At 38.3% G+C, this 27,851-nt stretch overlaps 1 protein-coding gene and 1 long non-coding RNA gene across 2 annotated transcripts; one reads left to right on the top strand and one right to left on the bottom strand.

Moving 5' to 3' along the window:
• Window positions 1-6,751: 6,751 nt before the first annotated feature.
• On the bottom strand, window positions 6,752-15,307 carry ZNF706 (zinc finger protein 706). Its single transcript, XM_063079672.1, has 4 exons — window positions 15,108-15,307; window positions 11,632-11,768; window positions 9,750-9,857; window positions 6,752-8,993 (listed from the first exon to the last, which is right to left on the bottom strand). Exons 2-3 carry the CDS (start codon window positions 11,764-11,766, stop codon window positions 9,762-9,764), a joined length of 231 nt encoding a protein of 76 aa, XP_062935742.1. The 5' UTR covers window positions 11,767-11,768; window positions 15,108-15,307; the 3' UTR covers window positions 6,752-8,993; window positions 9,750-9,761.
• A 261-nt stretch (window positions 15,308-15,568) lies between these two features.
• LOC134363584 (uncharacterized) lies at window positions 15,569-22,579 on the top strand. The gene is made up of 3 exons (XR_010021757.1): window positions 15,569-15,645; window positions 16,662-16,701; window positions 22,293-22,579. It is a non-coding gene; the product is annotated as an uncharacterized LOC134363584 (long non-coding RNA).
• Window positions 22,580-27,851: the final 5,272 nt, after the last annotated feature.

Below are 27,851 nucleotides of genomic sequence, written 5' to 3'. Positions count from 1 at the left end.
CCTGTCCACAATCTTGCCATCAAGATTACCATAAGTTACTCTGCCTTGCTAAAATTAAGATGTATTATCAAGCTGCCCCTTGATTTCTTGCATGTATTTTTATGTAATTCAAAAAAGAAAAAATACTTTGTAAAGTATAAAGTGTTCTACACATGTAGCATTGCCTGTATGAGCACTCCTCTTATAGCATTAGTAATCTAAAAAAGTAAATTCAAAAAAGGTTTTTAAAAAGTAGTCCATAAGAGCAACGAGAACAGTTTACTACAATTTAGGGAATAATACAATTAAAGATAACAAATAGTTGCATGCTCAGTCATAAACATTCAAGTAGGCACAAAAATAAGACCATTCCTGTTCCTAAGGATCTTAAAGAACATTATATGTAGTGATGAAAAGATAAAAGACTGCTCCAAGTGGCTGTGAGCATTAGAAGAAGTGATTCTATTAGATTGGACAGCATTAGTGAGGGCTCAAGGAATCAAGGAGGAAAAAGTACACTCCAGTTAAGAGGCAGAAAGATTTGTGTGGAGGCAAGAAAAGGGGTGGTGAGAATTACCCGAAGAATAGCAAGTAATTCACTTTGGCAGGAGCATGGGCTCAGATGTGGCAGCAGAAGGGGCTGGCTGGAAGCACAAGCTGAGGCCAGACTGTGGAGTGCACCTAAGGGCTTTGGAAGAGGGAGGCATGTAGAGCTTCATGAAAAAAAATCAGCGTTTGAGTTGAACCCTGCAAAATGTGTAGCATTTCCACAGTAAGACATTGGGGTTGGGCGGGGAGAAGAGAAAGCATTTCAGTCCTAAGAACAAGCAGAAATGGGCAAAAATGAAACGGATATGTTTGAAGATACATTATATACTAAATTTCAGAAGACAAAGGAAAGAAAGACCATGAGAAGAAAGCTAACAGTTATTGAGCACCGATGACTGCACGGGTGTTTAAGTTATAATAATCCTTTGAATTAGGTATTAGTTTCTGAATTTTATAAGGAGACTGAAGATACTGTAGATCAGAAAGTTGATGTAACTTGAAAAAGCTCGGCTGGGAAAAAGCAGAGCCAGATTTGAACTTAGGTGTTTTCTATTTTCCTCTACAACAGCTTTAAATTTCCATGTTTTACAATCTTCTATTTAAGTAAGAAACTCGGTTCCTATTAGAAATATTCCTGGCTATTCAAAGCATGGCATAAATACAGTCTATTTTGTAACTATGAAAATCCATATATGTAAGTATGAAATAATACAACTTAAAAAAATGTAACTTAGAAATAAAATCTAAAAACACAAATGGCTATTTTGTTACTGTAACTTGAACTGACTTAACATAATAAAAATTACTTTTCCTAATTTTTTTCACACCAGTCAGGTATCAATAAATCAAAAATAAATTTCATTGGTCTTGAATAAAAAATATGCCTTACACATAAACTGTGGTTTTTACACTTTATTTAACTGATAGTTAAGACTTCCAGCAAGTAGTGAGCCTACAATTTTGTACCTCTGTATAAAATTATGGGTTTCACAACCCTAGTTATCTGATGATTCCTGGCAACTTCCACTTCTTCCTACATAGCAGACTTGAGTATTTGTTGGGTTACAAGATTCCAACAAATATATGGGCAATGGGTAATTCACAAAATAGGAACTATATCTGGCTAACAAATTAAATGTTCAAGCTCCACTAGAAATCAAGGAAATACACCATGCTTAAACTATCAAATTCATGAAAAAGTGCTAGTAATACTCAAACACCATTGGTCAAGTGTAGCCTGCTCCTGGATATGCTATCCAGTCTACAACTCCGGTTCCCTCATTCTCTATTTCAATAAAATGATATATGCTTTTCAGAATCACATTGCATGCTTCCCAGCAAGAGCTTTAAAGTTTCATATATGTGTTTTAGTCCGTTTGTGTTGCTATAACAGAAATACCTGAGACTGGGTAATTTATAAGGAAAAGAGGTTTATTTGGCTTATGATTCTGGGACAGCTGCATCTGGCACGGGCCTCAGGCTGCTTCTACTCATGGCGGAAAGTGGCAGGCAGCTGGTGGATACAAGCAGATCACATGGCGAAAGTAAGAGAGAGGAAGCAAGAGAGAGAGAGAAGGTGCCAGGGTCTTTTTAAGCAACGAGCTCTCGCGGGAACTAATTGAGCAAGAACTCACTCACTACTCCCCCCTCCCTTAGGGAGAGCATTAACCCATTCATGAGGGATTCGCCCCCATGACTCAATCAGTTTCCAACACTGCCACATTGGAGATCAAATTTCCACATGAGTTTCGGAGGGGACAACACATCCAAACTCCATCAATGTGTAATTCTAAATGTGAAAGTAAAGCCTTCTGTACAAATTAGAAAAAACCTAAATGTCCAACAACAGGGGAATGGTTAAAAAACTATGCAAATCTACTCAATGGATCATTACGCAGCCACAATTCCACTTACACATAAAGTTTATAACATGAAAAGAAAAACTACATTTGTTATAATATTAAATGAAATGGCAAAGTACGAAGACATAATATGCAAGAAATGACTACACAAAAAGTATCATTAACTTAGAAATATATATTTGCACATACATGCACACATGTACAAGAGAAAGAGCCAGCGAGGAAGACAGAAGCAGAGAGATGCTATTCACCAGAAGTTTTTGTACTGGTGAATCTTTAAAACTTGACTTTACTATATACTCTCCAAATTTCTACATATAATGAAACATATTTCAAAATATATTACTTTTATAGTGAAGTAGAAGACACTGAATGTCAAGTAGAGATACACTGTCGTCTGGGATCATTTAGTGCAGAAGCAAACATCCCTAAATATAGCTCTTTGGGTCCTAGTAGTATCACTGTATTAAAGTAGTGCAAAATTCTTACCTGTTATTCTACATTCACAATAACGAAAAGTTAAATTATAGACAGTATACTCTGTTGATTAACAAGGAAAGGTACAATAGGTTGTAAAAAGATCTGTATCAAAACAGTACCAATACAATATTTCACTGATAAATATAAATAAATCTTCCTAATATAGTTGTATTACATCACTACCCTGCCACCAAACCCTGAAAGGATCCCCAGTGTCAGGAGTAATTTGAACGATGATGTGCACGCATTGCACAATCTGGTCCTATTCTACTGACTTCTCCCCACTCTCACCCATGGGCTCAAAGGCTTTCATTCACAAACCTTATGCTCTGGCTGGCCTACTCAATTTCTCTCAAAGAAACTTTATGTACATGCCTGAGCTTTTGCTCACTCAGCCACCCCCACCTTGATTTCCCTATTCACCCCTACTTCTCCCCAGCTGACTCTCCGTCCTTCCAGGCACAGAGCAAACTCTTCAACCCACACGCCATCTCCCTCCTAAATGTATATATCCCTTCTGTATTCCTACAGAAGTTATCATTTATAAAATACACCGAACACTTAACCATATAGCCTAAAATTATGTAAATGAATATATGCGTTATCTCCTGAATGCATTTTAATTTCTAAAGATTAAGGAACTTTGCTATATTTCTTTGTATTATTCACTTTTATATAATGCTTTGCAGCTTACAAAGCAACTAACTTCATATATATTATTCTCAATAATATGTTGGTTACTTGAAAGAGAAGGCTTCAGTAATGTCCAGAAAGCTTCTCATTCAGAAAGCTTAACCCCAACAGATGTGGGATAAGGATACTTTTCCTCCCTACAGCCCTCAAATAGTAACACTATTTGAGGTAACAGTGAGTAATGGTGGAAAAAAGTTCAATATTTCATAATTAAAAACCAACAACTTACACCCAGTGCCCAGATCTCGGTTTCTAAACACCATTCTCCAATAAAAGGAATCAAGCTCCTTGAAGAAATGGCTCATTCAAGGGCTGGAACAGGGACAATACAAAATGAGCCCTGAGCATCTTGCAGTTTATAGGGATCAAAGGGATCCTGGAGCCAACCTGAAAAAGCTCCCAGTGGCCAAAGCTGGAATAACTAAATAACAAAATATATAATAGTATTGAATTATGAGTCCATATAGATATAAATAAATCATTGAACAAATACATAAATGGGAAGAAACAAATCTTCTTTACAGAAGAATTACAAATAATATATATAGATACTCTTCCCTCCAGGTAGTGGAACCTAATCCCCGCTCCCTTTGAGTAAGGGCTGGACTTACTTCCAAAAAATAGCCTATGGGAAAGAAAAAAGAGCAACTTCCCAGTAGAGAAAGCTGGCAGACACCACCTTAACCAAGGGATGAAGGCTAACATCACCAGTGATGTCAGGCGGTATCATGTACCCCCAAGACGATGTGATGAGAAGGGCACCTCACCTCTCTGTTCTTCTCTCCAAAGCCTGTTACCCCAGTATAATCATAAGAAAAACATCAGACAAATCCAGACTGAGGGACATTCTAAAACATACCTAATACATACACCTTCAAACTGTCAAGGTCATGAAAAACAAGGGGAAGCCGGAGAAACTGTCACAAACCAGAGAAGACTAGGGTGAAATGACAACTTAATGCAATGTGGTATTCTGGACTTAATCCTGGAGCAGAAAAAGGATAATAACAGAAAAACTACAGTTAATAGTAACATACCAATGTTGATTTCTCAGTTTGGACAAACATATCACAGTAACGTAAAGTAACGTAATATGTAACATTGGGGAAACTGAAATTGGGTGAGGGGTATATGAGAACTCTCTTGTAACTTTACAGACTTTTCTGCAGATCTAAAATTATTCCAAAATTAAGAGCCTATTAAAAAGAAATCTAAGAGATCCAGATCAAATAATATGTAGAAGCTTCTTATATCAAAAAATCAAAAGTTTGCTATAGTTTTCAATACTGTCAGCCCAGAGGCTTTTTAATTTGTAGCCAATTTCCTTTTCCTGCATCAGCAAAGGCCTCCTATACCAACAAGTAGTACCCTCATTCCGACAGGTGAAAAGATAAAGAGGGAACAAAATTCTGAACTTAGTAAAACAATATAAAGTTTATATGAATGCCTATGAATAAAGGCATTTCAAAGTTTTGAAATCTAATTCATTTTATCAGATATTTAAGTCTCAGAAGGATAAAAAAATGTTTTTAAAGTAAAAATACATTCAAGACCTTTAAAAAACAAACCTTGCCAGTTCTGGATATTATAAAGAGCTTAAAAAAAGTTCTACATTAAAAAAAAAAAACACCTTAGTTGTTTGATACAGGTGATTTATAAACTGGCTGACATGTGAGTAAAAGGAGGCAATATTAAGATTTCTATCAAGACACTTTAGTATTTAATACTATTTAATATTAATTAACTTTAGATCTAATATTAAATTAATATTTAAACTAAGTCTTTGACAAACCAGGGCATATGGTCACCCTAGCTATAGATCTCATTCTGATTACACTATTACATTGTTATAGAGGAAATATTATGATGGCATACTTCCTGGCAATTAAAATTTTAGTGAAATACAGTCCAAAAATGCAAGTCTCATCCTATAATAAAGAAGGTAATGATAAAGTGAGGTACTTATTTGGTCTACAAAAACCTAAGCCGTTATTAACATAACAAATATAGAAAATGTGATGCTGTGTACATAAAAGATGATTAGACAGTAATATGATATTTTAACATAATTACTTCATACTAAAGATATGCCCATATGAATATAAATAAATTAAAGTCTGTATGTGAAGATTTTAAATTTGGAGCCATACTATGTACAAAGAATTGAAGCTAAAAAAAGGCTGTTCATTAAAAAGAAAAAAAAAAAAAAAAGTAACTCAGTAAACAGCTTATTAAAAGAACTTCTAAAATAATAAAGATTTTCAGTTTAACATGTCAATCCACAATTAACAATGACAAGTTAAACTTTTATTAATAAAACATCTATTTCCCAGTCAAGTAGAAAGATGTTTTATTAAGTCTTTACAATGGAAGCTCTTAAGATTTTCCTGAAACTTTTACAGTAGATAAAAGTAGGCTAGCCTGAACTACTCCAGAATGTAAAGTCACAGTAAACACAACCCCCTAGTGTTGATCCTTATTGCTATACACTCTAACATAAATCTCTGACCAAAACCAAACCAAACCTCCCCCTCCCCTCCAAAACCCTAGAAATTTACTGCAAATGAATCAATTCAGACTGAGTAGTTTAAATATGGTATTTCATTTATAGTTTGGACTGTGGTCAATCACTGTACTATAGAAAAAGGCCTTCACATTAACCACATTTAAAGATAGATACTGTATATTCCATATATTAATTGAAATGAAAAACGGGGGTTTTTAAATTTTTGGATTTTTTCTTTTTATAAAATAGTAACATTGGTAAATTCTATCTTATTCATGCTACATCTCAGATTTGAATTAAGATGTGCTTAATTACCTATATAGTATCTTTAATATAAAAACAAAAGCAACTCAAATTTTAGTCAGTGTCATCAAGGACTTAATCATCCAGTTCAATTAACTGATGAGCATTTTTGTTCTTGTCAATAGCCAATTACTTCCCCTTCCAATAACTTACATTTATTCTATACAGTAAGGTTTCGGAATGACGAACTTTTTCCGTTCATTCTTAGGAAGTATTCTTCAGATCCAAAATAGACAAAGGCTGAAGGGAAAACGATGAGAAATGAAAGGAATCTCCTGCCACCCTTAGAACTACAGAGCTGTACTCAAGAGAGACAATTCTAAATTCAGAAAGAAGAAAAAAAAGGGAAAGAGGCAATATAAAAACCTCTGAAACTGTGGAAGAAATTAGACTAGTTTAGCTTTAATACCTTTTTTAATAAGACATTACAGCATACAACTGAGCCCCCAGTGTGTCAGTTAAACATGGGGATGTATATCCATATGAAGAGAATGGAAACAAGTTGAATCTTAAACCCCATCCTTTTGGCAACTAATGGAAATACAGAATACAAGCGGACCAATTCTCAGAGTATTTTATCAAATCTTTGAAGACACCATAACAGTTTTATGACAAAGTTTCTTGTGCTCTGTTAAAGAATCTTCAAATTAAATAACAAGGACATTTAAGACTTGGAATTTTCTCCTTATAGCAGATTTAACTCAAACACAATAAAAAGGGGATTGTACTAAAAAATCCCCACATGAAGAATTAATGTCTTATGCAAGATCAATTCAGCTATTTCCCTATCACTGAGATATAGAGTTAAATATGGTGCCTTCAGCTGCTTATAAAAAAAGGGTTAAATACAAGGACAAAAACCTTTTATTCTGAATTACAGTTAATAAAACAAACGAAAAAAGAAAATTAAACCAAAACTTGTGAATGGTTTTTAAATGATGTTACTAAACATATACATATGCTCAAAGCACTTTCAAAAACTTTTGTAATTTAACCAGAACTTCTGTAACACTCAGAAGAAATCAGGTAAAATTTTAATGTTCTGGTAACCAATATATTAGGAAACAACAGATATTAAATCTGATACTTAGGAAATTAAATACATGAAACAAAAGGATGATATTTTAAAAGTATGGGTATAAGAATAAGAGTTGCTAAGAAACTATCAGCACTGAAGCTTTTCCTTGGAAATATTTTAAGCGTACAGTGAAGACAAACAAGGCGGGCAGAATATGCAGAGCTACAAAACAAATGCAGTGATGTTTTACAGCAGAAAGAGGAAATTCATTTTATAAATCCATAGGATCAGATATGTGGCTCTAAACAGTTACCAGTAAATATTTTAGTGTTCTTCCTATTATGTTAATTTTAAATTTTAGTTGAGTTACAGCAGTTTCATTTGTACAATAGTTAACAACAGCAAATTAGAAGAACCCTAAAATTAGTCTGCCTTAATTGAGTAGGATTTATCTTATCCACATGGACAAACCTATTTCCCCATCCTTACATCCAAAAGAATGTGAATGTTGGCCTATTTTAACACTTTTCTAGTTCTGATGGAAGTCATACTATACACATAGTCTTTGATTTTAGGAATCAACAGAAAGTAAACTCCTAAAATCATCAACTCATTTAGAACAGAAAGAAAGGAGAGGGTTCTGGGAATTAACCCAACCACAAATCATTCCCATCTTCGTGTTAATGCAAAAATCCATTCATAAAATTGGCCAAATAGTTAATAACTTCCAAAACCTCCTTCAAGAATTATTTCTCAATTTCAAATTAAAGAACATGAAGAATTTTCAAAGAATCCAGTATAATTTATAAAATATAGATCTTTACCAGTTCACATTCATTTCATCATATTTTATATTAAACAATAGGCTTAATAATTAATTCATTATAGCATATACTTAAGAATCTAATCTTTCAGAAGGGCTCACTGTCAATCCAACTGCATTTAGGATTTATCAGTTATCTGTAGGGCACACCTAGCTGGCAGCTAGAGCCAGGTCATACAGCAAGTTAAAATATTCCAATTTCAAACACAGGAAATGACCAGAGAGGGGCAATGACACATAATTCCAATATACTAAGGCAGCAGATAAGTCATTCTTCATATAGATCATCAGCTGCCAATAAAATCTTGTGTGCAATTTTAATGAATGAGTCTGCTCTAGTTTAACCAACCTGCCACTGAGCTGAGAAAGGGAGAAAAGAATTACATTTGCAATTCTAGCTGAGGAATTCATTACATTTTTATAAGGCAAATAATGTGGAAAGTTAGAACAGAATTTCTAGAATCATTTATCCTGTGATGTTGTAAAATCAAAGTACTACTTTATTAAATGAGTTATTTTACACAATATGAACATCAATATAATTACAATTGTAAAAAAATTTTATAACAAGGATGGACTGATTTTCAGATTTCCAAATCAGAGTCAACTGTACATTTACACAGAATTGTCTTTGCATGAAGCCCAAAAGGGAACAGCATAAAAATGAATGTTTCTGTAGCCCCTTTATTTTTGCTGATCAACAGTTTGTTAGAAAAGCAGCTGCAGGTTTGTTACCTAAGGTCTGAGACAGTAGAAGAGTCAAAGGTGTCATGAATTCACCTATAAAACATAAGCAAAATTTTCAGTGAATGTAACCATTGCACAATGCAACTTACATGCATTTCAAATGTCTTGGAAGGAAGACTATCAAGTTAGTCTCTGATAGATTTGTCACCTGGATTTTATAAACAGATCTTTGATGACTTTACATTAAAAAGAAACAATTCGCAAACACACACACACATGCACAACATACCCACTCCACCATGCAGAGGAAAAAACCCAACCACACAGAAAGTGTGAACTGATAATTTTCACTCAATTACCAACTTTATACAGCATATGCCTACATTTTGTCCTGTGTTTCAATACTTAGAAACTCTAAAGACTTCAAGGAAAATAACTAAAAAGGTGCTCAGGAACACTGGTCTGCATCATTTCTGGGACAGAGATACTCATATACCTTTGTAAAAACTATTTTCGTTAAGCTGATAAGTCTCTTCCATTCTTGGACCAGAGTAGGCCAGCATCCAACTCATCCCCCCATTTTTGGCTAAAGTAGTAAAAACTTGGATGTTTCAAAGTCATTGAAAGGACTGAGAAAAAGGACTCTTAACAATTGTAAAGTGTTCTAGTAAATTGTAAGCAACAATTGCAAAGTTCTAGTAATGAAGTTAAGTTAAACATTAACTTAAAAAGGGGAAGCAATAAAGTCTCAGAACTAAAGCAGAAATTAATTTCACCATTACAGAAAATAGTTTTGTTCTTGCATGAAACCCTGAAATTAACAAACCAATAGAAAAAGAGGTCAATTACCTGTAAACAACTTTATGCCTGAACATCAGCCAATTCTGGAGGAAGTGGAGTCTTAGGATGCTTGCTCTCAAAGTGCTGTTTGAAGGTCTTAGGGTCTGGCATTTGTGTCTAATTAAAAAATTGTGGGGGAAAAAAATGATCTAGACCTTATTTCTGAAATAAAAATGTGTTGCCTTTTAAAATCCTGAACCTGCTCCTGATAGACAATTATCACAAAACACTTTTGAATCCCTACAATGTAGTGGCTGGCATACGAAGATGAAATTCCTAACATTCCCACATTTCACATATGAAGAAGAGGGAAGGTCATATAGAATGTATTTGGCTGATCTGATTAACAATAGCAAACAATAGGTAACATTTACTGAACCCTTACTAGGTTAAGCATGTTACCTTAATTCTCATAGAAGCTTCACAGTAATCTTTAGCTCCATCATCCTCATTTTACATGAGGAAACTAAAACTCAGAGTTTAATTTTTCTAAAACATATGTTTTAATCTAGTACTTGGTACTTCAGCTCTCAAATACTACACTATAGTGACTTCCCTCAGCACAGACCTTCAGTTATTTATTCTTCAACATAACCAATTACACAGAACATGAAATAAAAACTTTTGATTTTGTTTTGGGTTTTTAAATATCTGAACTACTCTAGTTCTTTTAGGTAAAGGTTTCTTCATCACAAATTTAGTGAAATTTATTTTCACTCTGCCTCTTTCCAAACAGAGTCAGAACCTGCTCAATTTAATTATTTTGAGTGTATCAAAGCTCAATATAAACAAGATGTTTAATGTAACAGATTCCTTCTCTTAGATTAATGAGAATTTTTGTGTATTTAGGAACTTCTGTTTCACTGGTAATGACTTTAACAGATGATAAATTTCAATCCAGGAATCATGTGTTATCAAGATCGCTTCCTATCCATGCCATCAATCCTACCAAGGTATGGGGCTTTGAAAATTATACCTATGTATATGTATCGGACCTTGCCACTGTGCTTTTTTCCTCTTATACTTCCATCCACTAACTTCAAGGGCAGTGAGCTTAAACAAACAGGCAAGAAAGAGACTCTGACTTGGAATTTCAGAATCACTTTTTTGAGAGGCAGTGTAGTATAGTGGTCCAGAGGGTGGACTCTGAAGCCTGACTGCCTGGGTTCAGGTCCCAGCTCTTCTACTTACTAGCTGGGTGATACCACACAGTTTAACTCCCATGACTCAGTTTACTTTTCTGTAAAATGAGAATAATAAAATTACTTTGTCTCAGAGGGTTGTTGTGTGGACTAAATGGGTAAATACATGTAAAGCACCTGGATCAGTGCCTGGCACACAGTAAACACTCAACAGTAACTGTTGTTACTACTTTTCTTCAAATCTAATAAAACACATGAATTCTAGTAAAAGCCCTCAACATGAATATACACTACACAGTTTTACAGACATTCTAACTATGGATTTAGTGATGGGGGGGGGACCAATTTATAACCAGAGGTATATTTGCTAGCATCTTGCTCTAAACTAAGAATGTACATCTGTCTTTCTTACAAAGTTCACAATATATTGTATGCCCTTATGAAGATGTCTTTATTCTCCATAAGGAGAGGGCCTTTGCTTTGTTCATTCCTTTTCCCCTGCACCTAGAGAATTGTGCCTGGCCAAATATTTGTTGAAAGGGTGAATGAAGATGGATTCCTAAAATAACCAGCTCTCAAATCTCCTATTTCAAGTAAAGCTTGAACTACTCTAGTTCTTTTAGGTAAAGGTTTTCTTCATCACTAATTTAGTGAAATTTATTTTGTCATGGTTTCATAATTTTACTTATACAAACCAATTTATAATGAAAGAATTGCCCATGGGAAAGCTGTCTTTCAATTCTCCTTACCCTACAGACAGTGCAGGTATATATTAAGGCAGCTTTGGCAGCAGCCTTTTGGTCATGTCCTTGTTTCTTCTTTTGTCCAGCTTGCTTTTTGGCATTTTTCTGTTGAGACTGAATCTTCTGCTGTCCACGAGCCATATCTAAAAGCAGAAGTTGAGGCATTTGAGTAATTTATTTTACTCTAATACAGAGTAATCTAAGCATAGTAATGTTCTCATAGATAAAGACTTAAGTTTTATAGAAACATCTGACAATCAAAACATATGGGTTTTCAAATTCTCACACACAAAGCTACTAGAGTATAAACTGGTTCAACTCCTGTAGAAAACTGGTTGGCAGTTGTCTACTCTATGATGGAACAATTCCACTCTTGGTATATATCCACCAGAAATGCACATGTTTGTACAATAAAAGATGTACAAGAATTCAAAGTACCTGTTCCAAAACTGGAAACAATCCAAATGCCCATCAATAGTAAAATGGATACATAGCTTGTTCAATTGAATACTATACAGCATTTAAAAAGGAGAAATTGTTGTTATAAGAAACAATATGTTGTACCTCCATGCTAAAGAAACGAAACCAGTTACAAGGAATATACACTGAATGAAGTTCTAAAGAAGCAAAGCTAATCTACAGTGAAAGGGGTCACCTTGGGGGTTATAGGCTAATGAAGGCGAGAGACAGCAAGAGAGGGATTTACGGGGTGTTGACAATGTTCTATAACTTGAACCAAGTAATGGTTACACAGGTGTGTTTACTTGTAAAAATTCATTGAGCTGTACACCTAAGATTTGTGTGCTTTACTGTATGTAATTTTCAAATGTTTACACAAATAAGTTTAGTTCTCCCCACTCCCCCATCACTGATTTGATCAATTTGCAAAGGTACATTCTCCTGCCAGTATTCATTGTTGTGACCTGGGATTGTTACAACTTAAAGAGAAATAAGAGCTTTCCCTAATCCTTCTAAAGGTGACCATGGGAATAGGTAAGGTAGAAATTGCTGTCTTAAATACTTAGGTTTCATAAAACTACTGTGTTATTCTAAATTTTCCTTAAAAGTTGGTCTTTGCTGGATTGCTGCACAAATTATATAATGAGATTAAATTAGTTCCTAGTTGAGAGAATGAACTTGAGAGCAGATAGTTCATCTTGATAGGAGAATCTTCACAAAATTGAAAGACTACTTTTTACTACTGATAGTCTGAACCTTAATGGGTTAAAAACAGCCACTTCAAAAAGTTACTTTTACATTTCCATTAAAATTAAAAACTTCTATTAGACAATACAAGTTAAACCTGTTCCCAAAGGGTCTAGGTTTCAACTGCTTTTCAAATATATTAAAATTGAATTCTAAGTTGAATTCCTATGTATAGTTTTGACTAGCACTGTAATTAAAATTTAAATGTTTAAATCATTGCGGGACACAAACATACAAGGGATCTACACTAACTTCACCAGGAAAGAGTACAAACTTTTTCTCACTAGAACCCTAATTAGTTAGTGAATATGAGGCCAAAGAATTTCATAGAAACAACTGAGCTCCCCTCCCCCAGAGAAAACTGAAAAAATAAATACCCTGATTGGATAAGTTCTCACTGGTATTAAACACTGAACTGAAAGTCAGATAAAATATAGAAGAGGACCAATGCTTTTCTAGGAAGCCAGCTTAATATTTTACCAATTACGAAAATGTTTAGTATGGTAGCTTAATATTAGAACCCCATTCCCACCAAACAATGGTAAATATTACTAGCTGTGTTAGTCCTTGAAGACTAAGCTTCTATTTTCGTTTTTTAAAACCCAATCCTTATTAATTCTAAGCCAAATGGCATGACTTTTTTAAAAAAGTATATTTAAGTCCAAACGTTATGGCAAGCTTACCTATTCCTATGGAAACAGGTTTGGATACTTAATGCATTGTATGAATTCAAATATGCACTGCATATTTGAATGACAGTACTCAAGTGTTCAATCTTTATGTATACCAGTGTTTTATAACATTCTTAATGTCTCAATGTCTTAGTATCAGGGCCTCATGTTAGAATACTTCAGTCCACTCATGCATCTTAACTCTTCCACACAGTGTATCCTGTGTATGTTAATACACCGATCTTGTGGGTTACCTCTTGTTTTACATTTAAAAAAAAAAAAAAAACCCATAAAATGACAGACCACTATTTCCAGAAGTTTCTTTGCTATCTAGAAATTATTAGTTATTTTGATGACATTGCCATGCAGTGATCTGTACAAAGTAATGTCATTAAAACAGACAAAATTATTATTAACTTTTGCATTTAGGACTTCTAAAATATAAAATTACGCAATAGATTTGACCTATTTTACACTGTCCCTAACAACAGCAACAAAAAAAGCCATAAGAGCTTTACTAAATAAAAAGCAGTAGTCCCTTGTTCGCATTTTTAAGACGTAAAACTTAACCCCAGGGAAAGGAAATTGAATCAAACAGGCTAAATGCACGGGGTAGGCCCCTCACTTCTGACAACACACTACATTGACTTCCTTTCTGAAAGTAGAAACGCAAACGAACAAACCACATGCTTTTGGACAGCTCAACGTAAGACTTGCTCTTAAGCCAATAAATTTTCCTACAAAATCTTAAGCATAACGGCTCCTTGATTAAATGCGACAAAATGAGGAGCAGAGGTAATTTACAAATACCCACACGCCGGTTTTTAACGTAACTCTTAGTGCGGTTTTTCGAGAGGGCTGTAAAGAGGGAAGTAGTAGAACGAATGAGTTCTTCTAAAATGAGCAGCTCTCTCGCAGGAGGCAACAAGTAAGCACTGTCCCAAAGATCCTTTTAAAACCAAAACTGAGTGAAAGAAAAGGATTTGGGGTTCGGGAAATGAGCTCATCCTCCAAAATCAAGCGAAAGGAAGAGGCCCAGGCTCTGCTCCACATGCGGATCCCAGTTCTTTACTACATCTTTTTCGGGAGAGGAGCGAATGAAAGCCCCAGGAAAAAGGTCCACTTCCCCCAACACTTCACTGGCCCCAGCCGCAGCCTGGCGCACCTTCCTTCCCAAACCAGCCTCTCCCGCCTCGAAGAGCCCTCTCCTCCTCCTGCCACCAAAGGCCACACAGCCCCCTCCTACCCGCCAGTCCTCACGGACCCTGGCCCGAGACGTGCCTCCTGGAGGCCTCCGCTGCCCGAAACCCAGCGCCTTCGGCCACGGGGAGCCCCGGCTTCGAGCTACCGACCAGCTGCTGTCGCCAGGGGGTAAGGTTACCGCTCCGCTCCCGAGGCCGGCCTGCGACCCGGCCACCTGCAGGGCCTGGCAGGCGCCCGAGCTTCCCCCCTTCCCGCGGCGCGCGCCGGGCCGGGTCCCGCCGCCCTCTGGGAGACCGGCGACCTCCACGACCCCTCGCTCCCCCCACGGCTCCCGCCACCGCCAGCCCCCACCCCGGTTCCTGGGAGTCCTGCGCCGTCAGCGCCGTCCCCGCTGCCGCTCACCCGGGCCGGGACAGTCTTGCGTCGGAGAGACCGCGCAGTGCGAGAGGGCCGGGGGAGGTCGCCCGAGGGAGAGGAAGGGGAAGCGCGCCCAGCACCGCTTCGGCCTCCTCCACCCGCCAAGGAGGGGAAAGAGGAGAACCCGGAGCACAACAGCCCGCGCCTCGCACGCCCGCCGCCGCCGCGCGCGCGCGCCCGCCGCCGCCTCAGCCTTGTGGGGGGGCCACTACGCCTCGTGCCCGCGCACGCCGCGCTGCTCTCCCAGTCGCCCTAGCGCCGCCCTCTCCTCGCAGCCCCGCCCACTCGCCTTCCAGAGGCTGCCTCCCCCGCCCCGACCCCGCCCGCACGCCTGCGCTCTTTCCTGTCGCGCGGGCCAATGGTAGTGCGCCCCTATTACATAAGCGTGAAGGGGCGGGGCCTGGCGGACGGGAACTGCTGGGGACGTCGGCTCCTGTCCCCGGACGCGTCTCCTCTCCAGCGTGCTCTCTCTGGGCGGCTTCTCCACTCTGCCCTAGGAGCCGCGTGATCTTGGTTCTGGCGGGTAACCTGGCCGCAGTGTATTACACAAGTCTCTTGCTCACTCGGGCGGCGGCCCGGCCTCGGCCCCAGCGTCCTTCTCACGCGCCTCCCGGGCTGGAGTTCCCCTCTCGGCGGCGCCCTCCTGTGCACTGGCTGAGAGGCGCCGGTCCACGGAGGGGCCCGGAAAGGAGCGCCGGGATTGCCGTCACAGGGGTCACCGCCCCGGCGGACCTCCACCCGTGCGCGCCCGCTACTCCCCTCCCCCAGTGAGGCCGGGGGCCGGGTGGCCCTGAACAGGGACGCGCAGCCTTTGTTCTGTCACTAGCTAACCTTTATCTTACTCCCACGGAAACCCAGGCTATTTTACCAACGTGGGGTTTTTATTTTTGTTTTGTTTTCTAAGGTCCTCCTGATCCCATAAACTGGGTCCCTTCATTTCCCACCGTCTCCCCTCGGGGTATTGGTTGGTGACAGATAAACCACATTTTCCTTATCCACTCATCTGATCATGGACATTTAGGCTGGTTCCAACTCTTGGCTATCGTAAATAGTGCTGCAATAAACATGGGAGTACTGAGTAATATGGTAGATCTATCTAATTGTTTGAGGAACCTCCAGTTCTTCTTCCATAAAGGCTGCACCATTTTGCAGTCCTACTAACAGTGAAGGAGTGTTCTTTTTTCTCCACAACCTCACCAGCATTTATCATTCTCATCAGTCTTATGGATATTAGCCATCCTAACTGGAGGGAGATGGTATCTCATAGTGGTTTTGATTTGCATTTCCCAAATGCTGAGTGATGTTGAGCATTTCAACGTGGGGTTTTTAATGAGTTCAAGATTCAAGCCTGGTCAAGGGTTTGGATCCCCAAACCTGCCAGCCCGCCCCCCCCCCCCCCCAAAATTTAAGCCTGACCACTCCAATAAAAATAGTTGGCCAGGCTTACCTGACTGGGTTAGGCTGACCACTAAATATATACTAATCTTCTACTATTTGGGGGAATAGTTAAAGTTCATTTTTTTCTCTCTTGATTTACAGGTGACTGCAGCAAATTTCCAATGTCTGATCAAGAACGATGGTGAGTGTAACGATTATTACAACTGATTATCTGGAAACGGCATTTTAGACAGCAGCTTTATTCTGTATCCTACACCCTTCCCCCCCCAACCACATTGGTTTCTAATTAGATATATTGATGACCCCCCCCCAAATGAAGCTTTTGCATTTGATATTCTCACCTTGGCCATAGCCTCCAGTTTAAATTTGCCTATCAGTGCCCAGGAAATGTTAGTTAAGTATGAATATATCCCAAATTACCTGGACTGGGATAGAGATACAACAGAATTTCTAAAACTAGCCAGGAGGCAGTTAGCTGCCTATTACATTTGAGTGGGATAAGATACAAATGGTGGGAGCAGTGATCAGGGCCTGCAGTCCTTTCTCTTCATTGTCATTTCAGTTCCTCTCACCTTCACTTTTCACACTCCCTTCCTTATTGCAGTTTAAATTACATTTAAATTTTATTAACATCTCTCTGGTACTACATTGTAAGCTTGTTTTCAACAACATATACCCAGTGACTAGCAGTCTGTTTAACACAGTATGTGCTGAATAATTGATCAAATGAACTGAGTGTGTCCAAAGAGAGCAGGTTTTTAAATTGACATGTCATGAAGTTATGGCTTAATCATTAATTGTCACCATAGCCATAATATTTGTATTAATCTGGCTGATTGGGGGATGAGGTACTTGTAGGACCTAGAGACCAGGAAATCTAGAGTTGTCTGTGTTTGTCTAGCTATAAAAGTGGACAGTGAAATCTGGCTGGCAGAGATAAGTCTTCTTAACTAGAGGTGAGTTCTGTTGCAAAGTAGGATTAATATGTCACTGTTTATCATGGCCTAGATGAAATATCTGTTAAAGCCAGTGTTTCTTAAGTTTTTGACCCATACCTCCTTTGAGAATTGGGCAAAAGCTAGGGACTTTGCCCCCAGGAAGTTCATATACATATAAACTTAGCCCAGAGGTAGAATTTCTCAACCTCAGCACCACTGATATTTGGGCTGGATGATTCTTTGTTTTGGAGGTCAGTCTTGGGGATTGTAGGATGTTCAGCAACATCCCTATCTTCTATCTGCTTGGTGCCAGTAGCAGCTCATCTCCAGTTGTGACAACTAAAAATGTCTCCAGACATTGTCAGATGTTCCCTAGGAGTCAAAATCTCCCCTTGTTGAGAACCACTGCCTTGAGGATATGGCAAATGGTAACTTTATGTGATGGTTAGGACATTTGAAATATGAAAAAAAAAAAAAACCGAAAAAAGAAATCGATAAGATTCAACATCTGTGAAGTGACAAACGGTAAAGGAAAGGCAGATGAATTAGCATTACTACCAGTTGGTGTCCTACTTATGTTATAGAAATGTGACAGCGAATGGGATATGAACTCCTTAGAAGGACTTTTATACACATTTCTGATTTCAATTGTGAATGCTACTATACTTCTACTGCCTGTTTTTCCTCTTATGCCTTTAGACAATTACTCTATGCTGATATGCAGTAAGCATATTTGTTTACTACCCCAAATATCAATCAGATTAAAATGCTTCTCAGAAGACCTGAAAGGCTTATTTACTTATTTGTATTCAAGTAGGATTTTCAGGGATGAAAGAGCTGGTAATAATCAATATATTATTTCCCAAATAAACAGATTATTTTGAATGATTTTTCTCAATTTATCTGTGGTATGCAAGTTAATATCTAAGTGTAATAAAGTGCTCAGCTCAAGGGTTAATTAGAGAACAAAAGAGACAAGGTCCTGGCCCTGTAGGGACTTCTGTCTGTTAATAAACAATAACAGCAATAATGACAAAAATAAACTCAAAACAAATGTTTCCTTTGCTGGCTCCTCCTCTCCTATTCAGTTTCTACTTGTTGAGATTTCTCAGGACTGCAACCTGGATCCTCTTGTCTTCTCATCATTCTTTCCCTGAAGGAATCTCATTCACTGTTGTGACTTTAAATAACGAACTTCAGATGACACTCACATTTCTATCTCTAGTTCAAACATCTCTTCTGAATTCCAAATATGGTATAGTGCTAAGATACCCTGACTGTAAGATACATCTTGATTTCAGACAGGTTAAAATAGGTTTAAAAAATAATGTGATTTCTTAGAATAGCATCAAAAATAATAAAATACTTAGGAATAAACTTACCAAGAGAAATGAAAAACATGTTCTGAACACTAAACAACATTGTTGAAATAAGTTAAAGAAGATCTAAATAAATGGAAAGGCATCCCATGTTCATGAACCAGAAGATTTAATATTGTGTAAGGACAGCCCTAATTCCCAAATTGTTCTACAGATTCAATGCAACCCCTATCAAAATCCCAGCTGGCATCTTTGCATTTATCAATAAACTTATTCTAAAATTTATATGGAAATTCAAGGAACCCAGAATAGCCAAAACCATCTTGAAAAGAACAAAGTTAGAAGACTCACACTTCCCAATTTCAAAACTTACTACAAAGCTACAGTAATTAAGACAGTGTGATACTGGTGTAAAAATGTTACTGAACCCAAGTCCAGCTGCCAGCCACCAAAACAGAAACAACTGACCCAAAAGTAAAATTGCTGGTGAAATAGGAAGTCAGATTTATTCAGCAATACTAGTAACCTGAGGGAGATGTTAGGCTAACCCATCTTTCTGGTAAACCTGAAGGAGTGGCCAGACTAAAACTATCTCAAAGACTCAGATTTACTGGGGGGTTTTTAAAGAGGAGGTTGAAGGAACGGAAAGGAGGAGGGGGAGATGTGAGCTTCAGGGGCTACATGTAAGGGACCAGGTGCAAATTCTTGTCAAGGCTCCTGTTTGGCTTCTGTTCTCGTTCTTGATTTATCTTAGTGTACTGCTCGATTTTGATTTGCTTCAGGGTGGAATCAGCATAGCTTTATTGATGTCTTCCTTGGTTTCTCAGGATCTGAAAAACAGCTCCACACTTATGTAAATAGTGTCATCTGGCCCCATAACCAAGGTTCAAAATATCGTTAATCATGGGAAAAGAGGGAACTCAGAGAAATGCAAGCTAAGAAAAAAACTTAAAAAAAAAAGTTTTACTACAGCCCAGGGGGTTTTAGGTTCCAACATGGCTTCAATTCTGCTCACTCCAACAAGAATAAACATATAGATCAATGGGATAGAAATGGAGCCTAGAAATCAACCTTCACATCTACTGTTAATTGATTTTCAACACAAGTGCCAAGAAAAGTCAATGGGGTAAAAAATAGTCTTTTCAACAGATGGTGCTAGAACAACTGGATACCCACATGTAAAAGAATAAATTTGGATCCCAATCTCACACTATACAAAACTGAACTCAAAATGAATCAAAGATGTAAATGTAAATGCTAAAACTATAAAAGTCCTAGAAGAAAATCTAGGATGACTAAATATAGGATGAAAATTTGCATGACTGTGGGTCAAGCAAAGCCTTCTTAGCTGTAACACCAAAAGCATTAGTGACAAAAACATAGATAAATTGAGCTTTATCAGAATTAAGAACCTATGTGCTTCAAAAAATACCACCCCCCCCCAAAAAAGAAAAGACCACACACACAGTGGGAGAAAGTGTTTGCAAATTATATATCTGATAAATGACTTGTATCTAAAATATACTTAAAAAACTGTTACAGCTTAATAATAAAAACACAAATAACCAATTAAAAAATGGGCAGCAGATCTGATTAGACACTTCTCCAAAGAAGATATACACATGGCCAGTAAGCATATGAAAAAATGCTCACCATTATTAGCCATCAGGCAAATGCAAATAAAAACTGGAGATAGCACTGTGCACCCACTAGGGTGGCTATAATAAAAAAGACAGATATAACAGGTGTTGGAGAGGATGTGGAGAAATTGGAACCCTCATGCACTTCTGGTGGGAAGATAAAATGGTGCAGCCTCTTTGGGAAACAGTCTGGCAGTTTCTCAAAAGGTTAAACATAGAGTTATCATATGACCTATAAATTCCAATCCTAATTATGTACCCAAGAGAAATGAGAAAAAACATCCATAAAAAAATTTGTACATAATTGTTCAAAGTAGTGTTATTCATAGTAGCCAAAAAGTAGAAACAATCCAAATGTTTATTAATTTATGGATTGATAAATTAACTGTGGTATGTCCATAAAATGGAATATTATTCAGCCATAAAAAGGAGTGAAGTTCTGATGCATGCTACAACATGGATAAACCCTGAAAACATTATGCTAAGTGAAAGAAGCCAGTCATCAATGACCACATACTGTATATTTTGATTTATAGGAAATGTTCAGAATAGATAAATCTACAGAGACAAAAAGTAGATTAATGATTACCAATGGCTGAAAGAATTCAAAGAAAATGGGAAATTACTGGTAATGGCTATGAACTTTCCTTTGGGAATGATGAGAATGTTTTAAAATTGATTATGGTGATTGCACAACTCTGTGAATATACTAAAAACCATTGAATTTTACACTTTAAATGAGTAAATTGTACATTTTGTGAATTATATGTCAATAATGCTGTTACAAAAATGTGATTTAGAATAATGAAGAATGTCCAATATTCTCTCTGTTGCCATGCCCAAATCAACTTCTCATCTGGTCTATGCTATCTTAGTAAATGCACTAGCACCCACTGAGATAACCATTTCAAAAGTCTGGTTGTCAGCCCTGGCACCTCCCAATCTCTCTGCCTCCCACTGCCAAGCCACTGCAAAATATATATTGACTCTGTTTACTTTTTCACCATCTCCAGTGTCACTATTCTAACCCAAATCACCATCTTTCATCTGGTCTGTATGGGGCAACAACCTACCAGGAAGTGGAGAACTTCTCCAGCTCCTCTATAATACAATCACCACTAGACAACCAGAATAATCATGACACTTCTGTGCTTAAAACCCTTCACTGGCTGTCCATGGCACACAGAATAAAACCCAGTATTCTAATCCTGGCCCACAAGCCTTGTTTGGGCTCTTGATACTCTTGTCCCTCACTGTGCTCCAGCCTCAACTGTCTTTTCATTCCTCAAGCCAACCAAGCTCTTCCCTACTTGGCACGCCCTGCAGTCCCACAGATGTGTCTCTTATGTCAGCAGTATTTGGACAGAACAGACCCAGGGACTCTGTCTCTTCCAGCTTCCCACTGCCCTCCAAACTCTTCATGCGCAGCATCTGGGACCATCTTTTGGGCCACCTCCTGCTTCGGGGACAAACCAACACCATTTTGTTTTGTTTGTTTGTTTGTGGTTAGCTCCTTATTGCCAGCTAACCAACCATGAGCTCCCAGATTCATTAGAATGATTCCTCCAAAGTGTTGGCCACCGTCAACCACCTGGTCAGTCTGCACTTGCAGTCCTCCTACACCTGCCTCTCTCTGAGCTTCTATTTCTAGCGTGATGATGTAGCTCTGGAGGGCGTGGGCCACTTCCAAGAGTTGGCATCCAGCCTCTCTTGAAGATGCAGAACCAGTGCGGTGGCCGCTCCCTGTTCCAGGACGTGCAGAATCCGTCTCATATGAGTGGAGTAAAACCCTGGTGCCATGGGAGCCGCCATGGCCCTGGAGAAGAACCTGGATCAGGTCCTTATGACATTCATGCTCTGGTTCTGCCCGCACAGGCCCCCGTCTCTGTGACTTCCTGGAGAGCCACTTCCTAGATGAGGTGAAACCCATCAAGAAGTTGGATGACCACCTGGCCAACCTCCGCAGGCTGGCCTGCCCCGAGGCCAGGCTGGGCGACTATCTATTCAAGAGGCTCATCCTCAAGCACGACTCGAAACTTGCAGAGCCAAGCAGATTTCAAAGGACGTCCCCTGAATTCCCCTAGCATTGGGATTTCTGCCTGAGCCTCACCCTCTAGCCACTAGGCAGCTTTTAAACCAGCCTGAAGCCCTTTCCCAAACCTTGGACCAAATGGAAATAAAGCTTTTGCAGCAGCAAAAAAAAAAAGTAAAAATAAAAAATCACGTTCTCAGAGAAGCTTTCCTTATTGAGGTTCTTCCTTGAGCCCTCATCTATATGAGGATTTTTCTGGTTTAGTCCCCTCTCAGCACCCTGTACTTTTCATCCTTAGCAATGTTATTTTATCCAATGCAATGTTATTTATCGTATCATGCAATGTTACTTATGTGACGTATATGTATATGCATAAACTTGTAGAATTTCTCCTTTCCATCTGACTCCTTAAATAATGGCATGTAACACTTATTTTGTGCTTACTATCTACCAGGCACTGTTATATGTGCTTTCCATATTTTGACTCATTTAATCCTCACAACAACTTTTAGGTAACTAAGGTACAAAATGGTTAAGTAAATTACCCAAAATTACACAGCTAGCAAGTGGAAAATGTAAGATTTGGCTCCTGGCAGTCCAGTTGCTGCGGGTGGGCCACTGTTCTGTACCATAAGGGTGGAGTTCTATGTCTGTTCTTTTCAGCCCTATGTAGCCAGCATTTAGCATAGCACCTGGCATGATGTAGGCACCCAATAAATATTCGTTGAATGAATATATGCCTCAACGATCCCTCCAAACTAGATTAGAAGGCCTCCTAGGTATCACAGACATGCTGTACTTCCCTAACAATAACAGTTATCTCACTGTTTATCTGCCTACATTTCCATAAATTATAAGATCCCTGAGGTCCTGAGTTACTTCTTGTTAACCAGCACCTAGTGTAGTGCAGTGTACATAGTAAGTAGTCAATAAGTATGTGCAAGTGGATGAAATCAGAAGTAGTGGATTATGAATGAAATTATAAGTATGACTATTAGTGAGGCCAGTGTTTGAAAATGAGTACTCCTGTCATCTGGTTAAAGATGGAAGCTTGAACACATGTTATTACCTCTACCCCCTCTTGAAATCCTGCTAAAAACAACAGTAAATGAGTTTATAAGAAGGCATAAATTAACAACAAAGAAAAAAAAGAGAAGCCTATGTAGCAGAATTTAGGAATCTGCAAAGTAAGTGGATGGGTGGTAATTGATTAGGAGAGGAGAGGGTTTCCGAACTGTGGAAGGGGGCACCAAGCCTGGGTGAGGGTAGCAATCCTGTACTGAAATCAGGCGGATTAAGTTAAAATTTAAGCTGAATGTTAAGAGACCTTTCCCTCTTCTGTCTAAGCTCTGGAGAATGAATGGGAGCACACCATCTTATACCCCCAGTCAAAACACTGAAGAATTACCTGAGGGATTAGGACCCAACCCAACAGAAATATCTAAAGATACTGATATCTGGGCTTCCCCAGTAAAACAGCACAGCCAAGTCACTCTGCAGTGATTCTACTGGAAGAGTGCCACCTACATACACAAATCTTCCATTTGGATGTTTAGTGCCCTGCTCTTCAATGTGAGCAGAGAGCCAAGGATAACCAGACATTTGAGGAAAGTCCTTCATATAAGACACAATGACCCCAAACTAGCAAACAGGGAAAATAGCAACTTGGGAAAACAGACTATGCTAGGAGAAGAAAACTTTGAGAGAACCATCAGAGAGATACTAACCTCAAAGAGACAATAACAAGGTGCATCCCAGATGCTACTTTAAAATAAAGAAACAATGAGAGAACAACAAAAAAGAATGAAAAATTTATCTCTATCTATATATATCTATGTATATGCTAGTAGATAGAAATGTAAACTCAGTAGAAAGGTTGAGAGATAAAGTAGTGTAAAAAAACACAAAGAGATAGAAAATGTGAGAGAAAAGACAATAAAATTAAAGGCTAATTTTGGGAGGCCCAGTCCACGGCCATCCCACCCTGAAGGCTCCTGAACTTCTCTCGTCTGTTCTCAGGAGGCCCAACATTCAACTAATAGGAATTCCATAGAAGGAGAACAGAGAAACTAGAGGAGAGGAAATCATTTTTAAAAAATTAATTATGAAAATCCTACCACACTGAATTACCAACTGAAATGCCCCAATGAGTGCTGGCACTATTGAATGGGAAAAACCCACACCAACACACATCTAAATGAAAGAACACTGGGATCAAAGGGGATAGCCTGCAAGCTTTCAGAAAGGGAAAAATGATTAGTTTCCTCAAAGAATTAAGAACCAGATTGGTACTGGACTTCTTAATAGAAATGTGGAAAATTAGAAGACAATAGAGAAAGACATACAAGACAGCCAACTATTTACTTTCCATGCGCCCTTCCTCACTGAGTTTGTTGGAGGATGTGCTCCACCAAAATGAGGGAGTAAGCAAAGAAAGTGGAATCCAGGAAATAGGAGGTTCAGCCCAAGGGAAAGATGCAAGAAGAGAATGGAAATCTCAGAATGGCGACTTGCAGAAGCTTAAAGACCAGCCACCATAGTTCGATGCAGGAGAAATTTCAAGTAAATGAAATTGATAGGATACCACATGGGTGTGAATTTATAGAGAGATTTCATAACTTGGATTGAATTTATAATAAGGACATTGAAAAAAAAGAAAAGAATAAACAAAACAATTCAGCTATTGGGAAGGTTAAAAGTTGTGCAAGAAAGACAAGTTAATCATAGTGTGTTGCATGGGTCAGCAGTGAATAGCATTTCCATAGTGATAATAATGTAAATATGGATCTAACCACAATTCTAACTTCAAATGTAACTTTACCGGGAGGATAGGGGAATGAGGAATCTATATGTATGATGGGGCCAAGTTGGGGGGAGGAGGTGAAAGAGAGCTTCTTTCTCATCTACCATAGTGGGAAGTCCACAGATAGTGCCTAAAACTGGGGGGGAAATCAAGGAATAGTAGTAGAAGAACATTATTTAGAGATATATAGATAAATACCAAAAATCTCAACTAAGAGAATTGTAAGTAGCTACTGCTGAGGAGAGAGAATTTGGCAGGTGAGAAATTGCTATTTTTATAACTGGTGTTGTAGGACTAGTTGAATTTTTAAACTGTGCATATTTACTGTGATAAAACGCAGTAAATTAAAAAAATTAAAAACTAAATTAACAAAATGATTTTTATTCCTAATAATCTTCTAATCATGTTTGTTTCTAGCCAGTAAATATATTCACCCCCCCAAACATTGACACACTTTATTGTGGGGATTCCTACTTGGGACCCCCACCCTCTTAAATAAAACAGTGCACAGAAAAGAAAGGATTTAGAAACCAGTGCTCTGTACTTCCAAAAGATGGATGACTAAGTCCAGGTATTATAAGTCCAGGATTTATTAGCATTGTTGGCATCTCCCTGCAATTAAGTCCCTACTTTTCATTCCAGGTGACGGCATGCTTCACATTCCATCATGCCATTTTTCTAGTTCTCCACATACCATCCCTTTTGCTTAGACCCACAGGCAGCTGAATGAACTGAGTATCCATATTTAATGAGCCGATCCTTGCTCTCTTTCCATTACTAGTCTTAAGCAGGGGGAAAACCAAAATAATACAGGAAAATCAAGAATGAAGTGATTTGTTCTTCTCCAGGCAGGAATTCTTACATGTGTCTATTGGGTGAGAAATTTCGCCTTCATTTTAACCATGAAGCTGTCTTGGCCTGATGGATGGTCTTCATTTTGTCTGAGATCTGTTGACTATGCTGGTGATGGCAGGATGATTCCATATGGAGAAATATGTCTTGAGAATGGCTCCTGTAGTTTTTCCTAAATTCTGATAATTTGCAAAGGCTTTTTAAAAATATCTCCATTTTGAATTATTACTTTGGAAGAGAGTAAGAAAAAAAAGTTTAGTTATACTGAAAGTTAACCTCAATGTGATTATTAATGCTTTTAATTACATGCTTAATTATATTTTATGTTTGATTTTATAGTAGTTAAGCCATTAAGACTCAGAAGAATTTTTAATGACTGATTCCCTAGATATAAAATAAAAGAGTTGGTCTGAGTGACTTCCAAATCCTTAAACTTCTATGGCTTGATGACTTAACAGGAACTTCAGGGTTCTTAGAAAAACTTCATTTATGAAGGGCAGAATGAAAATCACCCAAAACTCCATCTGGATAAAAATTTGAAGACAAGGCTGCTTACTATTTACACATAAAATGAAAACGAAATTTTATATTCCATAGAGGAGGACTCAGTGATTGAGGGAAAAATAGAAAATAGCATGAACTAAGGGGAAATATGTGTTGAAATTTCTGTGACTATATTAATCATGTTTTTAATTTTCTGTATCTTATGATGTTTTGACATTTTGGGGGCCTTACAACCCTGGACAGAGACTGCCTCTCCCAGGACTAACTAATTCCTAAAGATAATAACTTGCCTAGGTATTCATCTTTCATATGAGAACCACCCAATCCCAGGTCTGTACCCACATCCCCTCCTTTATCTCTCACATATCGCATCACTATTTTCTCTGCCCTAAATCATCCCAGGGCCAGGTACCAGGCAACAGGAGACCACCACTATAGCCCAAAGCCCACTGAAGTTATTCAAACTGGGTGCTCCAAGCTGTTTACCCTGCCCTGCTTTGCCTTCTCCCCAGAAACCCCAATAAAAGCTCTGGCTTAGGCTTTCCCCTTGCTCCTGCTTTTGCCTCCTGACCAAACCTAGTGCTCCCATGTGGCCCCGTGTTGCATGGCATGCCCCCTTCTCTGGGGAAACGTAAGTAATAAATTCTTCTTTGAATGGCATTGTCCTCTTGTCATCTCTCGGTCACCTCCACAGTTAAAATTCCACAGGTACAATGAGATAGTGACTTACATTCAGTTTTTGTTGTCTGTGTAAACTGGGAGAGTTCCCTGCTTTCCATGATCCTTATAGCTATAGTTGGTCGATTCACTTGTTATAAATGATAACCCCGATCTTTTAACTCAGTCCCTGTGCAGGCCACATAGCTTTGAAGTATTTTATGATCACACATCAAACCCCTAGACAGGACCAGATGTTTCAAAATAAATAACTTCTGCTCTAAAGTATAAGGTGATAAAGCCATCTGGGGATAGGGATACAGAATGACAGATAATCACTGCAGCTATTATTTGTTTCTTCTAGAGCAATTAGTCATAAACATGTCCTACTGAGGCTAAGTTCTTAGTGTTATCTTCCCATATAAAAGTCAATTCATCATTATGTAAAGCCTCCTAAAGATAATTATAATAGCTACAATTTATTGGGCACCTACCATGTGTCTCTAATCCTCAGCCATACTTTCACAGTAGGTCTGATCATCTCCAATTTATTGATGAAGAAACTGAGACTCCAAGAAATTTCTTG

The sequence above is a fragment of the Cynocephalus volans genome, chromosome 15, assembly GCF_027409185.1.
Source record: "Cynocephalus volans isolate mCynVol1 chromosome 15, mCynVol1.pri, whole genome shotgun sequence".
NCBI classification, from domain to species: Eukaryota; Metazoa; Chordata; class Mammalia; order Dermoptera; family Cynocephalidae; genus Cynocephalus; species Cynocephalus volans.
This window is presented reverse-complemented; position numbering and strand designations above follow the sequence as displayed.

What these genes read in the sequence shown, in the direction of transcription:
- ZNF706 (XM_063079672.1), bottom strand. Translation starts at nt 11,766, where the DNA reads ATGGCTCGTGGACAGCAGAAGATTCAGTCTCAACAGAAAAATGCCAAA. An exon ending in ATACCTGCACTGTCTGTAGG is followed by an intron (nt 9,858 to 11,631) that starts GTAAGGAGAATT and finishes TTTTTTAATTAG; the next exon opens with ACACAAATGCCAGACCCTAA.